Consider the following 13018-nt stretch of genomic DNA (forward strand, 5'->3'; position numbering starts at 1 on the left):
TATAAAAAGAAGAATAGAGAAAAAAATTGTCTGCATTAAAATTTATTCTACACCTTACTTATTTCTGAGGAGTGACTGAGAAAAAAGATTTGGGAGCAGACTTGCAGACGCGTGTATGTTTCAATGTAAATTTCCATGAGTTTCTGTAAGACTCATTTACGGTTCTTCTTTTTGTTGTTTTCAGCGCTCTTGATGCGTCTTCTCATGTGTTTTGGAATAGGCCGCAGAACTTCACAATCTATTTGAACTGGCATTGAGTTCTGTCTCACTGCAGGCCAATGTAATGTCAAATCGGTCGATCTTTTCGAACGTGTTGCTAATGTGGGAATATAATCAATTTATAGAAGTATGCAAATGTATAAAAGAAAGTGTTAACCAATTACCATTAACTCTGCTGGACCTTGTCTCTGCCTCCTTGCTACCTCTGGTAGACTTTGCCTCTGCCTCCTCGCTGTCTTTGCTAGACTTTGTGTCTGTGTCCTTGCTATCCTTGCTAGACTTTGACTCGGCATCCTTGGATAATTGAGCAGCACTTGTGCTACTACTATTTTCATCCTCTGGCGTTGAGTTTGAATCATTTCGCAGTGCATCGCCGCGTTGCAGAGTTTGTCGCTTAGCAGCCAAACTGCTTTCCAAACTCGCGCTCTTCACGTTGTTCGTCTGTTTCTTCTGCTTTTTACTATGCAGACGATATGCGACTTGAATCTTTTTAGCAGCTTCCTCCTCTATGAAGCGTTCGAGGGACTCGCTTATGGCGTCATTGCCAAACGAAGCTTTTGTGTCCTGTGTGGATGACTTTGTGCCAGCACTGGCACGACGCAATCTTCGCCTGGCCAAAAAGCCTCTAGCTCCTGCTTGTATCTTTGTAGCAGCCGAAACAATAGTCGATTCCGTTTCTGTGGACGTATCCATGGCGTCTGTCATTGCAGTGTCTATGTGGAAATCATCTGGCATTACTTTATTGGGATCGTAATAATCAGAGTCGCCTTCGGAGAGCGAATACGCCATCATCTTTTTACGTATGTTCTCCGAGGTTTCATCGTCCAAGCAGAAACTCATGCTGTTGTCCATGCCACGGCCATCATCTTCAATGTATCTGACGGTTTCGTCAATTGTCACTGATCTAAACATTGCACGAGGATCATCACCGGCGATTGTATAATGTCGGGATAATTGTGTTCTGGTAGTTTCAGCATCAGTATTGAACTCTTTATCGTCATCGATATCATTACCAAATACAACCGACTCACTTTGAGCTGAACTCTCACGAGTCTCGTCACGTTGCAGTCGATTGTAGACAATAATATCGCCATCTTCAATATCGAGTGAACTCTGCTCCTGCAACATGTTCATGGAGTGAATAATGGGCTCTCCAAATACGGGTTCGGTTAACAGAAAATCGTCTTTAAGCTTGTCGCGAGTTTCCGAAGATCTGCGCTGTGACATTTTCTCAATTACTTCATCGGGTTTCATTAACTTTGAAGTTGCCTCATCCATGGCATCTGGAGCCAAGGAATCTAATTGAGCTTCGACTTTTTGGTTAGCCGCATCATCCTTAACTTCATCATCATCAAGGAGATTATCACGTGATACGATTTTCTTGATGCATTTTTCCTCATGGACCTCCTCTTGACTACTTCGATAGGGTTCTAGTATCGAAGAGAATTCGACTTCTTTGACCAGAAAATCGCTTAAGATCTGTCGGTTTGATACACCTACTGCAAAAGAATAAAATATAATAGTTGTAATATTATTTTTATTAATACTTACCTGCTGAGGTGGCATCTAGTGCACCGAAAGCCGCAATGGCCAAGGCCTCAACTAATTGTCTGTCCCTTGTCGAACCTGCTGAATTATTAGAAGCTCCATTATCTTGAGCAAATACTTCGCTTGCGTTTAAGTCGTTAACAATATTGCCAATATCAGTTTCTAAATGCGTATTATCTGTGATTTCTGTTATGCCAATTGTGCCAGTCTCGGATGAATCAGATCTTTTGCTGACAGATCTCTCGCTTGGTTCCACGGATATGCGCTGTGAACCCACAAACCATTCGGGTTTGCTTGAGTTGACCTCAGAGTTGGAAATGCTCATGTCATCGGAAAGTTCTCCATCATTTATTGAAATCTCTGGTGTGTGCGAATCGTGGGTATTTGGAATTATCGTTATCAGAGATGTGGCGGATGTGCCCTTGGAAACATCATCATTGTAAACTAGTTTCTTTCGTCGCATATAATTTCTGAACATGGTTTGAATTCGAATCGCTGCTAATATTTCATCACCTGTATATTTTCGATCCTCGGAACTTGTAGTTTCCTTTGTTTTTAATTCAATTCTTGATAGGAATTGTCTAATTGCCTTCTGAATTCTGGAGGCTGTCAAGTTTTCATCTAACTTTGTTTCTGTTTCATTTAATGACTTTTCATTTTCCTTATCAGTTACAGAGCTTTGCTTTGTAACGTTTTCACGTCGTGCAAGATAATTTTTAAAAGCTCTCTGTATTATTTGGGCACTGGCTTTCAGTTTGTTTTCATGAGATTCGTCGACTTTATTCTCATATTTATTTTCATCTGCGTCAACTCCATTTACTTTCATTGAATTCTCAACCTTATTCTGAACTTGTTTAACAAGTTCTTCATTAACTTCTTCGAGATTCTCTTTAACAATTTTTACTTCTGGTTCCAGAATAGTTATTTCCTCTTCATCATGTTCATTCTCGTTTGGTTTATCCAATAAACTTCTAAGTTCATTGCTAGATTCATTTTCATTAAGTTCGTGTATCGTTTGCAACTTTTGCATGCCGTATTGCTGATAGCCAATATCAGAATCAGATTCTATAAAGTCTTCAGCTGTTATAACTGGCTCCATGCTTAACTCATCCTCATCATCTAGCTTTGGTTGTTTCTTGTCTATCTTATTACTAGATTCATCTTGTTTTAAAAATCGTTTGGGTATTTTAAAAGTAGCTTTTCCATCATCTCCATCAAATGAAATGAAAAATGCGACTGATTGTTTTGGTTTTACGGCTTCTGGTGATGTTGGTGGGGCTCCAAATACATAATTTGGCCTCCGCTCTGAGACATCCACCGATGGACTTCTCAACTGTCTCGCATTATCAACATAGATATCATCGGATCTTGTTATATCTTTTGCTGAATTTCCACTAGCTTGAATATCTTCGAGAGGCTCATTGTGAACATCGTACCAATTGCCCGCATCGGGAGATGTCTTAAATGATTTGAGCTGCAGCTCGGCAACTGGAGCGTTTGTCAATCGACCCGATGAGGAGGAACTTGTTAAATGTTTGTCTTTTACGATTGGCATTTTTTTGTTTTGTGTGTCAATTGATTGATGACTCAAATGCAATGAAGATTTGTTCTGCTAATGTGAAACAAATTTTAGAATAATCAATTACTTTAAACTCTTACCATTATTTACTTCAGTATTTTGAGTTTCCGACTTCACTTCATTTGCTTTATTGGGTTCAGCTTTAGGAAAAGTAAAATTATGATTAATATAATTATTCTATTGATTAATTTGCTCACCTTTTTCAGCTGGTAATTCAACAGCGCCTTGAATTTTCTTATCTGCAAATTGATTGTTGTTAATAGCTTTTTAAATAAGTGGATTGGATTTGAAAAATATTACCCTCTGATTCCCCAGCATCTTTACTTAAAACTATTTTATCTTCTTCTTGAGATGGAACAATTGGCTTTTGTGCCTTTGAGTCGTCTGTTGATATTTGAGGTTCTTCAGTAGATACTTTTGCTTTCGAGTCTTCTGTATATGTGTGAGGTTCCTCTTGAGATTTATTTGCTTTTGAGTCTTCTGTTGATAATTGAGTTTCCTTTACAAAAGGTTGGGACTTCACATCCCCAGCTATTATTTGGGATTCGAATTCCTTCGAAGGATTTGACTCTTCACTTCCAATAGATTTGCTTTTTGTGGACTCTAAGCTTATTTGTTTATCATCTTCAGTTGTAACATCACTAGGCGTTAATAAAGGCTTTTCGGCTACTTCAGTTGTCCTAATATTGTCATCAATCTTTCCCTGAACTTCTTCAGATGATTTTCCCATTAGATTTTCGTCAGAGCTTACATCAATGCCAGGGCTTGTAGCAATATCTTCAGATACAACAATTTTACTACCATCTTTAGCTTCTTCAGTTGTGATTTTATCTTCTGATGAAGATGATTTAGAATCTTTAACTTTGCTCTCCACACCTTCTTGAGATGTGTTTATTTCAGCACTATCTTTAGCTTTTCTTTCAGCTTCTTCTAACAAAGTCAACTCGATAATCTCTTTCATTTTTTCCTCAGCTTCTTCGGATAACGCTGATTTTATAGTTGGTTTCACATCACCAGATGATGTTGAAGAAAGTTTTCCATCTTCCTCAGACGGAGTTTTTACATTATCTTCTGATTGAGCTGATTTTATATTGTCCAAACTTATTTCACCAGATTCTTTAGACAGAGTTGGTTTACTACTAAAATCATCGACTGTTTCATTAACTTGCTTACTGGAGGATTGATCAGCTAAATTCGTTTTAATGTCATCTGTTTTAAGGTCAGTGTTCTTAATGCCCTCCTGAGTTAAGTCTGCAGATACAATTGTATCTTTATTAACGTCCACGGTACTTTTAGCATTCTCAATTTCATCATTTTCATCCGTTGACAGCTCAACAGATATTTTCGGAATTGACTTGGCTTGTTGAAGAACTTTTCTTTCCTTAATAGATTCTTCTTTAGGTATAGATTCGTCTGCAATAATTTCAGTAACTGGTAAATCGTCCTCTTTAACATCAACTGACTTATTTTCTGAACTCTTATTAATATTCTCAATAACAGCATCTGCGCTTCCTTGTATTTCAGACAACGATTCTTTTGAATTTAAGCTTTCTGATCTTTGAATATCTTCAGATTTATCTGAGGATGCTTCTTGTGGTACTTCTTTAATGTTTTCATTGATATTATCTACTGAACGTTTGGCTCGGTCTACCAATTCAGAGTCGTCAATTAAAGCTGGCGATGATGAGTCTTCATTTAATTTGGTTACGATATTCTCCGATGAATCATCAAGCTTTTCAATACTATCTGATGATTGTTTGCTGGGAATCTTAGTTCTGCTGTTTGAGCTGCCATCATCCAATTCTGTTTCTCCTGTTTCCTGGTTCAATATTTTCTTCTCCTTCACGCTACTATCAATACTTTCCTCCTTTGATATGTTGGCTGAACCTGATGGCGGGCTTTCTAGTTGTTGTGAATCTATTTTCTTTATAGTTTCATTTATTATTGGCTCCTCGACTTTATCAATGCTTCGATTATTTGTAGAAGCTTCGCTTAAGCTTTCTTGATTTTCTCCAGTTTTCAATTTTGATTGTTCTTCATCTTCATTCGATTTATCGACGCTTTTGTTATTTTCTATCTTCTCTGTATTGTCAGGAGTATTTTCAGTTGTATTATTGATAGTTTCCGAAGGTAATGTAGCATCGGATGAAAGCGGTAAGACATAATCATCTTCACCAGGAAGTACACTGTGAATTATAATTGATTTTCCAATGTCACTTAGCGTATCCTCATTTTGATAATTATCTTTTGTATTTGATACATCTGGTTTAGCATCATCATTTTCTCCTAAACTCTCTGCAGTGGTAATAATTGATTTGGTCTCAACATTTTCTTCCTCAGTAATAGATTGCTTCGTAGTTTCAGGATCTTGAGTATTCTCTACAGTTATAGTTGATTCTAAATTGGGATCAGCAACAGTTTGCAATTGTGTACTTTGACCTTCAGTTGGTGAAGCTGTGGATCATAAAAATATTTATTAGTTTTAAAATTTTAGAATATTTGCAGATATATTTACTTACTTTTACCACTCAAAATTGACTCATCTTGATTGTATTTCTCCTTCATGGTGTTTAACACTGTCTGAAGACTATTTACCTCTATTGAATAATCGTTTTCTGAATGGGGACTTCCAGCGATTTCTACATTGTCTGCCAATTGAGCATCTGTAGCTGGATTGGGAATAAAATAAATTGAAATTTATATACACAATTTATTTTTAAACTAGTTATTCACCTTTATTACTCTCCGTTGATTCAGTTGATGAGCTCTTCTTAGATTTTTCATCAGCTGATGCTGGTTTTTCTGTGCTTAGATTGGGAGTTGCTACCTCAACTAAAGCACTATCCTTACCTGTAAGTTCGCTTTCTGCAGATTTATCTTTATCTGATGATTGTGATAACTTATCTGAAGTGGGCAGTTGCTCATCTACAGATTGAATTGGCAAAGCCATATCTTTTGACAAGGCATTTTTATCTTTATCAATAACATTTTCAACCGAGGTTGTGCTTTGTGACTGTGTACCACTTCCCTGATTATTAGACTGAGGAAGGGCTTCGAGGCTTTGCGATTGGGAAATAGTTTTCTCAATTGGCTTTTCAATTAAACTTTCATTCTTATCCTCCATCGATTCAGCAGTTGTAAGTTTATCTGATGAAGGAACAGTTTCTAAGCTAATTGTTTGTGAAGCACTTCTTTGAGTCGAAACTTCTGTATCTTTTTTCTCATTAAGTGAATTTAAGGGCTCAGACTGTTCAACGCTTTCAGGCTTAGACGTGGCAATTTCAATACTATCAGATTGAGTACTACTTTTATTGATAGATTTAGTTAATTTTCCTTCATTTTCATCTACTACTCCTTCAGTTGCAATTGAAACTTCACCAGATGGTTTAGTTTTTTCGGCAACCTCGTCATCTGAAGTACTTTTCTCAACAGATTGTTCTGGATTTATAATATTTTTAGCTGCTTCAATAGGCTCATCAGCTATTTCTACGCTTTTTGCTTGAGAGATACTTCTTTCAATCGATTTTTCAGTAACTTCTTCTCGACTAGGAAGTGTCGATGCTTCAGACTCAGGATTTTCCTGAGCGGGAGAAGCTGCTTGCAAGTTTTCATCTTGAGAAGAACTCTTCTTCTCTAGTGATTCTTCTATTTTCGAGACATCCGTGGATTGAGTAGAGTTTACGGAGTCCGCTGTCTTATTAGGCAGAGCTGCTTCTTCAGAATTTTCCACTTGAGGAGTATTCTTATTTATATCATCAGCACTTTGTAATTGAGTTGAGATTGTAGAGCCTACCGAGTCAGCACTACCTGCACTATGAGACTGTGCAACAGTGTTCAAACTATCAACTGGAGAAATACTTTCTCCAACAGATTGCTCTAGGTTACTCTCAATAACTTTGATATCTCCACCATCTAAGGCTGCGGTAGATTTTTCTTCATTCTCTGCTTTTTCGACAGCTGAAACACTTTCTGAACGTTCTATGCTATCAGTTTTTAGAGTCTTAGGAACAACTTCTAAGCTTTCTGTTTGAGAAATACTTTTTTTTCCAGATACTTTTGGTTGACCTACAGCAGATGTCAAAGAATCGGCTCGCATTATATTCTTTATAATATTTTCTGTTGAGCTATAGCTCTTGTTGACTTTTTCCCTGGGTGAGTCCATTGAATTGGCTCTAGTTGCCATTTCTTTGTCAATACTAGAATCATGATGAATATCCCTGCGACTCTTTTGTGCGTAGAATCGTTTTTCCTTTCTTTTGTTCATTTCATCATTTATTTCATCCAAGGTTAACTCTGAAAATAAACCAATTCAAGTGTTAATAAATGATATAATAGTCATCTACTATATATATAATCGTTTGCAATTATTTACCATTACCATCCGAACTTATCGATTTTCCTTTCGATTTAATTGCTTCAGTTTTATATGCGTTTTGAAGGTTGTTGGTATTGTCATTTTCAACTTCCTCATCTTCTTGAATGGTCTGCTGATGGACACCCTCCTCATAATTGACACCGCCAAACTCAGCATGCTCACAGGTGGACTCGGTGGAAAGGAGAGCGGTAGAGGCGGATGTGTATGAGGCTGCCTCGGAGGCATTATCATTGACCTCGTCGCCTTGGTCGAGTTCGGCATTTATGTGTCTTTTGGCCCTCCGTGTCTTGACCATATTTCGAAATGCTCTCTGAATAATAAATGCTGCTGTCGTAAGAGAAAGCATACTGTCCGAGGAAGGGGTTTTATGGCTATTTAAGGGTCGTGCTTTCGTCGTTCTCCTATTACGCAAATATCGCCGACAGTATCGCTGTATAATACGAATAGCATTCATGTACTCAACCGAATCATATCGATTCTCCTTCGACTCAGACTTTTCCTTTGCCTTTTCGACTCGCTTCTTAGCTAAATACCTTCTAAATTGTCTTTGTATTATAAATATAGCATTCATATAAGCCTCACTGCTGCATCGATCTGTGGACACAGTCTTAACTGACTTCTTAACGGACTTCTCACGCTTTTCCTTCAAATATTTTCGCATGTATTTTTGAATAATGCAAACCGCTCGCAAATATTGAACACTATGTGTCACAGTTGATTGCTCTTTCTTCTCGCTTTCCACTTCGTCAGCTTTGCCATTAAGTATACGACCGCAAGTACACTTCTCCTTTGAGACGAGGGCGCCGCTTCCCTTCTCATCCACAAATTTCTCATAGGCCGAGTACTTGGAGTACTCCATGCGTGGCGAGTGAGCATTGCGTAGCCTTTGGAAATATTCCACAGCAAATGCAATTAAATTATCGGGTTTTTCTCGAAGAACTGCTTTGATAAACTTTTTAATCAAATCGGTAAGATTATCAGGGATAATGTTAAAGACAAGTGAAATCGGTACTTGTTGTCGTATACGATTTTTCATAATGATTTCATAACTTTGAGGTGGCTCGTACTTTTGCACCTTCTGCGGCATTCTGTCGGCCGCAATGCGTTCAAAGTAATCAGAAGAAAATTCATAGAGATTCGTTGGTTTTTCACGTAGCACTTCCTTGGTATAGGCTTTCATTAGATCCCGCAGACCTTCCGGTACTCTGGGTAAATTTGTTCCGGCCATATTTCAAAAATATTGCTGCACAATTTACCAAACTTTCACTGCAAAACGTTGAATCAATACTGTTAAGGAAACCCTGCGCTTTGTGCTTGGAAACCTCAAAAGAAAGCGTTTGTCAAGCGTTTCCATGTTTACCAAACGGTGGCCACAACAATGTTGACTCAGTTTAGCAGTGGCAAATTCGTAGTACGGGACTTCATTTCTTGGAACATATTTTTATTTTTATTAGCTTTAGTTTGAAGAAATAGTTTATTGTTTGTTTTTACTAGAATCCAATTTGAAACTAGGCTTAAGTTGAAAAAGTGCTATCGACTATTTTGGTGCTCTAAATGTTTGTTTATATATTTTTTTTAAACAAAACTTTCCCCAATGCGACTTAAAATGGGCAGCAACTTTATTTGATGTCTCTAATATAATTTGTTTACAATTTCGTCTGCTCAATATTATTATTAGTTTTAGTTTCTAGAAATGGAGCGTTTATTTTACTAAAATCCAATTTGTAAGGTTGACAAAGTTTTATGACAGTATTTTAGTGTTCTAAATATTTGTTTTCTTTCTTTTCAAACAATGCCTTCCTCAATGCGACTTAAAATCGGCACCAACTTCATTCGATGTCTTTAATGTAATTTGTTTTAAATTTCTTCTGCTCAATATTATTATTAGTTGAAGTTTCTAGAAATGGAAGAGCGTTTATTTTACTAGAATCCAATTTGTAATGAGGTTGAAAAAGTTTTATCGACAGTATTCTAGTGTTCTAAATATTTGTTTATTTCCTTTTTAAACAATGCCTTCCTCAATGCGACATAAAATGGGTATATCATGAATGGCAGCAACTTCATTCTGTGTCTTTACATTTTCTTTAATGTATTTTGTTTTGAATTTTTTCCACTCAAGATTTTGCAGAAAATCATTGAAAAGCATTTCTCTGGTCGGAATGATGCAATTGAGATAGAAAAGTCGTCGTTGCCAGACATTTCCTGGATTTAGTTCTTGATCCATTAAGAAGAATCGTGGAATCATCAGACATTGAACCACATCACGAGCCATGATCACACGATGTTGACTCTTCTCACCCAATCCGAAGATGCCACCAAATGTCAAGGATCCCACATCAATGAAATGACTCTCAATAGTGTCCGCCTACAAATTGGAAATAAATAAATAGTTTTATGTGCTGAAATATGCCTAAACTTACTAATACAATTGATGAGAGCTCATGAAGCGATTCTTCAATTTCGCAAAATTCGCTTTCATCAGTTTCAATATCAGTTTCTATTGTTGAAATCATATCAGATACTTCGCTATTGTTTCTATTTTCATGACTCTTAAATGAGTAGTTTCTTGAATTTTCTTCAAAATCTTCAAATCCTTCAAGAGGATAGTCTGAGAGCGCTGATCTTCCACTTGGACGTTTCTTTTTATAACCTAAATGACTTATTATTGATTCTTGCTTTTCATTCGCTTTGAAAATTCCACATGCCAATTCTATTTGCTCTAAATTTAGTTTGCCAAGCTACATTTTTTTGGAAATCTATTTCATATTTTCGAAAATTTGAATTATTTCTTACTCACCGTTTTCTTTTTTTTTATTTCCGCTTCGCTTATTTCTATACCTAAAGGCGATTTACTTTCTTTTTCTTTAACTTCGTTTTCGCTATCTTCAGTTATTGTTTCATCCACTGTGTCATCTAATTCGTATATCTTTTTACCTTTTGATTTCCTAACCTATAAAAATATAATATTTAAATTTTAATATTAATAATTGTTAATTAGTTAGACTTACTTTCATATTGAGACACTGAAGTATTACACACTCTCCACTCAAGACAAAATGAACATTGGTCAGAGTTCCTTTGTCGTGGGAATAAATTGTATCCAAGGGCTTAAACTGCTTTAGAGAACTCATTTTACAAGTCTTTAAAATCTATACAAATTAAATGCAACAGTAAAACTTTGAGATAATTTAAATGTAAAATATAACTTACTTGATCATCGTTTAGAAAATTAAAGTAATCTAAAGCCTTTAAGGCCCTCTTCTTGTCTAGCCACACCTTCTTCATGTAGCCGCTTAAGATGCAATTAAAGTCATCGCCATCCACTGCCAGAAGTTCACATTGGGCTGTGGAGCAGCCGTCGGTGTACAAAATGTACGTTTAATGGGGACCAACGGCAATTGCGAAATGGGAATGGAGTACATCAATTCGTTTGAAGATTCCCAACCGATTACCCAAAAGAGGAAAACATGTCGAAAGCAACAGAAAATACAAATAATAAGCACTACGTTGCGAAGTGAAAGCAAAATTGAGAATTTCGTTCGTTGCAAGAGCTCTGAAGGGTCTATGGAGTGTGGGGTTCTCGATTTGTTGTTGGTGCCAACCTATATTTGCATTACGTAGTGGGCGCAACAACTACTACTGCTGGCACTACAATGGCAGTACCCCCCTCTCGAAGGATGAGCCAGTTGATGAGGGGTTGGAGTTGGGGCCACGAATTGGCGAGGGCGCTGTGTTTTGCTATTCATTTTGATTGAATCGAATTAGGACTTAACTTTTTTTTATTGCTGATTAAATTGGCTGGTGCAGGCCTTTGCTTTGGGTCACGAAACAGTCGAATTGTTCCCGCTTCCTACACTGACTTACAAACTTATGCCAAAAAAAAAGTAGATCGCGTGTTCTGGGCAATGCCACCACGATTTCGCTAATTTTTCTTCTTTTGAAACATCAACAAATATATATGATACAAATGTACAATGCATTGAAGGAATCGCTTTCGACCCAATTAGCTCTTAATACAAAGATAATAGTGTAATATTACACTATACGGAATATCTGACGATCGCTTGAATGTCATTCTACTGCTTTGGACTACAACCGATCGAAAGCTGATTGCTACAGCATGATTGTCACAACAAAAGCTGAACGCTATTTGCAAGTTTTCAAGCAGAATTAAAGTTCTCATTAATAACATCTCACTAAACTGGAAATTTGCCAACGTATTCATTAATTAAATAATTACTTACACTTAGTTCTAAATGTGTGAATGCGATCGCATTCCTCAAGTAGCTCTACATCGCCAATGTAATCCCCTGGTCCGAACATGATTTCGCCACCTGACTAAAAGCAAAGTAAGATAGTAATTAGTAATTATAGTAATTATAGAAATAGCAATAAATGATTGATTTACTTTCTTGGTTGTAGACATCTCAATATTCCCAGTAACAATAAAAATTACTGTGTGTGGAACATCACCTTGTTGCATAATCGTACGTCCTGAATTGACCGACATAAAATTAATAACGGGCAACAAGCGAAAACGTAATATCTAAAATATGCAATAGATAATAATAAATTAATGCAAATTTGTTTACTTACTGGTGGAACATTTCGAAAGCATTTCAAATTCGCAAATACAGTATACAATCTCTTGCGGTCTTCTGCTGTTCGTACAGAGTGTGGAGTGCGTAGCAACGATTTATCCTTCAATTCAAATTACAATTAAATTATATCACATGCTTATGTATTTAGGAGTCTTACAGTCGCAGTAAACAAGTCGCTTTTTTGAGTTGTGCGCACCAAGAATCGTATGTCCTCTTTGGGATTAAAGATATTCTCATACGGGGATTCTGTTTTATTCGAATCGATCCACTGCGAATTGATAATAATAAGCCGAAGGACTTTTTTGAAACGCCGTTTTAGTTCTAATTTCTTTTTCTCCACAACAAGTGCATTACGCAATCGTTTTGAATGCATTGCTGCAATAAAAAACACGATTTAACAAAAGATAGAAATATGAAAAATAAACAAATGTAAAAATGACACACAACTAATGAAAACTAGTTGATTTATTGATGTTTGTTAAACTTTACTGTTCAAAGTGCAAATAATGGAGCGCAATCTAACGTTTTAAATTATGCGGGCTTTAACGGACTTCAATAATCGCGAGCTTAGTTTATCGAAATAACTGCAGCAAGCAGTACTTCAAGCAGTTCGAAGCAGTTTCAAAACAGTTTCAGCTGCGCGCCAAGAGTCGACGTCTGAATGGTAGAATTAAAGAAGAAGCGCAACAGCTGATG

The 13018-nt window shown here is 36.7% G+C and overlaps 2 protein-coding genes across 2 annotated transcripts; both read right to left on the bottom strand.

Annotated features, from left to right (window-relative positions):
- Positions 1 to 231: 231 nt before the first annotated feature.
- Positions 232 to 8974, bottom strand: LOC117575994 (uro-adherence factor A). The gene is made up of 10 exons (XM_052006889.1): positions 7719 to 8974; positions 6857 to 7639; positions 6080 to 6271; positions 5866 to 6015; positions 3647 to 5800; positions 3544 to 3585; positions 3437 to 3486; positions 1771 to 3379; positions 377 to 1718; positions 232 to 316 (listed from the first exon to the last, which is right to left on the bottom strand). Exons 1-10 carry the CDS (start codon positions 8947 to 8949, stop codon positions 232 to 234), a joined length of 7638 nt encoding a protein of 2545 aa, XP_051862849.1. The 5' UTR covers positions 8950 to 8974.
- A 746-nt stretch (positions 8975 to 9720) lies between these two features.
- Positions 9721 to 12790, bottom strand: LOC117576248 (uncharacterized). The gene is made up of 9 exons (XM_034260871.2): positions 12480 to 12790; positions 12318 to 12422; positions 12130 to 12267; positions 11966 to 12059; positions 10932 to 11065; positions 10730 to 10870; positions 10519 to 10671; positions 10142 to 10459; positions 9721 to 10086 (listed from the first exon to the last, which is right to left on the bottom strand). The coding sequence occupies exons 1-9, from the start codon at positions 12693 to 12695 to the stop codon at positions 9724 to 9726; spliced, it is 1662 nt and encodes a 553-aa protein (XP_034116762.1). The 5' UTR covers positions 12696 to 12790; the 3' UTR covers positions 9721 to 9723.
- Positions 12791 to 13018: the final 228 nt, after the last annotated feature.

Source organism: Drosophila albomicans, chromosome 2R (genome assembly GCF_009650485.2).
Source record: "Drosophila albomicans strain 15112-1751.03 chromosome 2R, ASM965048v2, whole genome shotgun sequence".
NCBI lineage: Eukaryota > Metazoa > Arthropoda > Insecta > Diptera > Drosophilidae > Drosophila > Drosophila albomicans.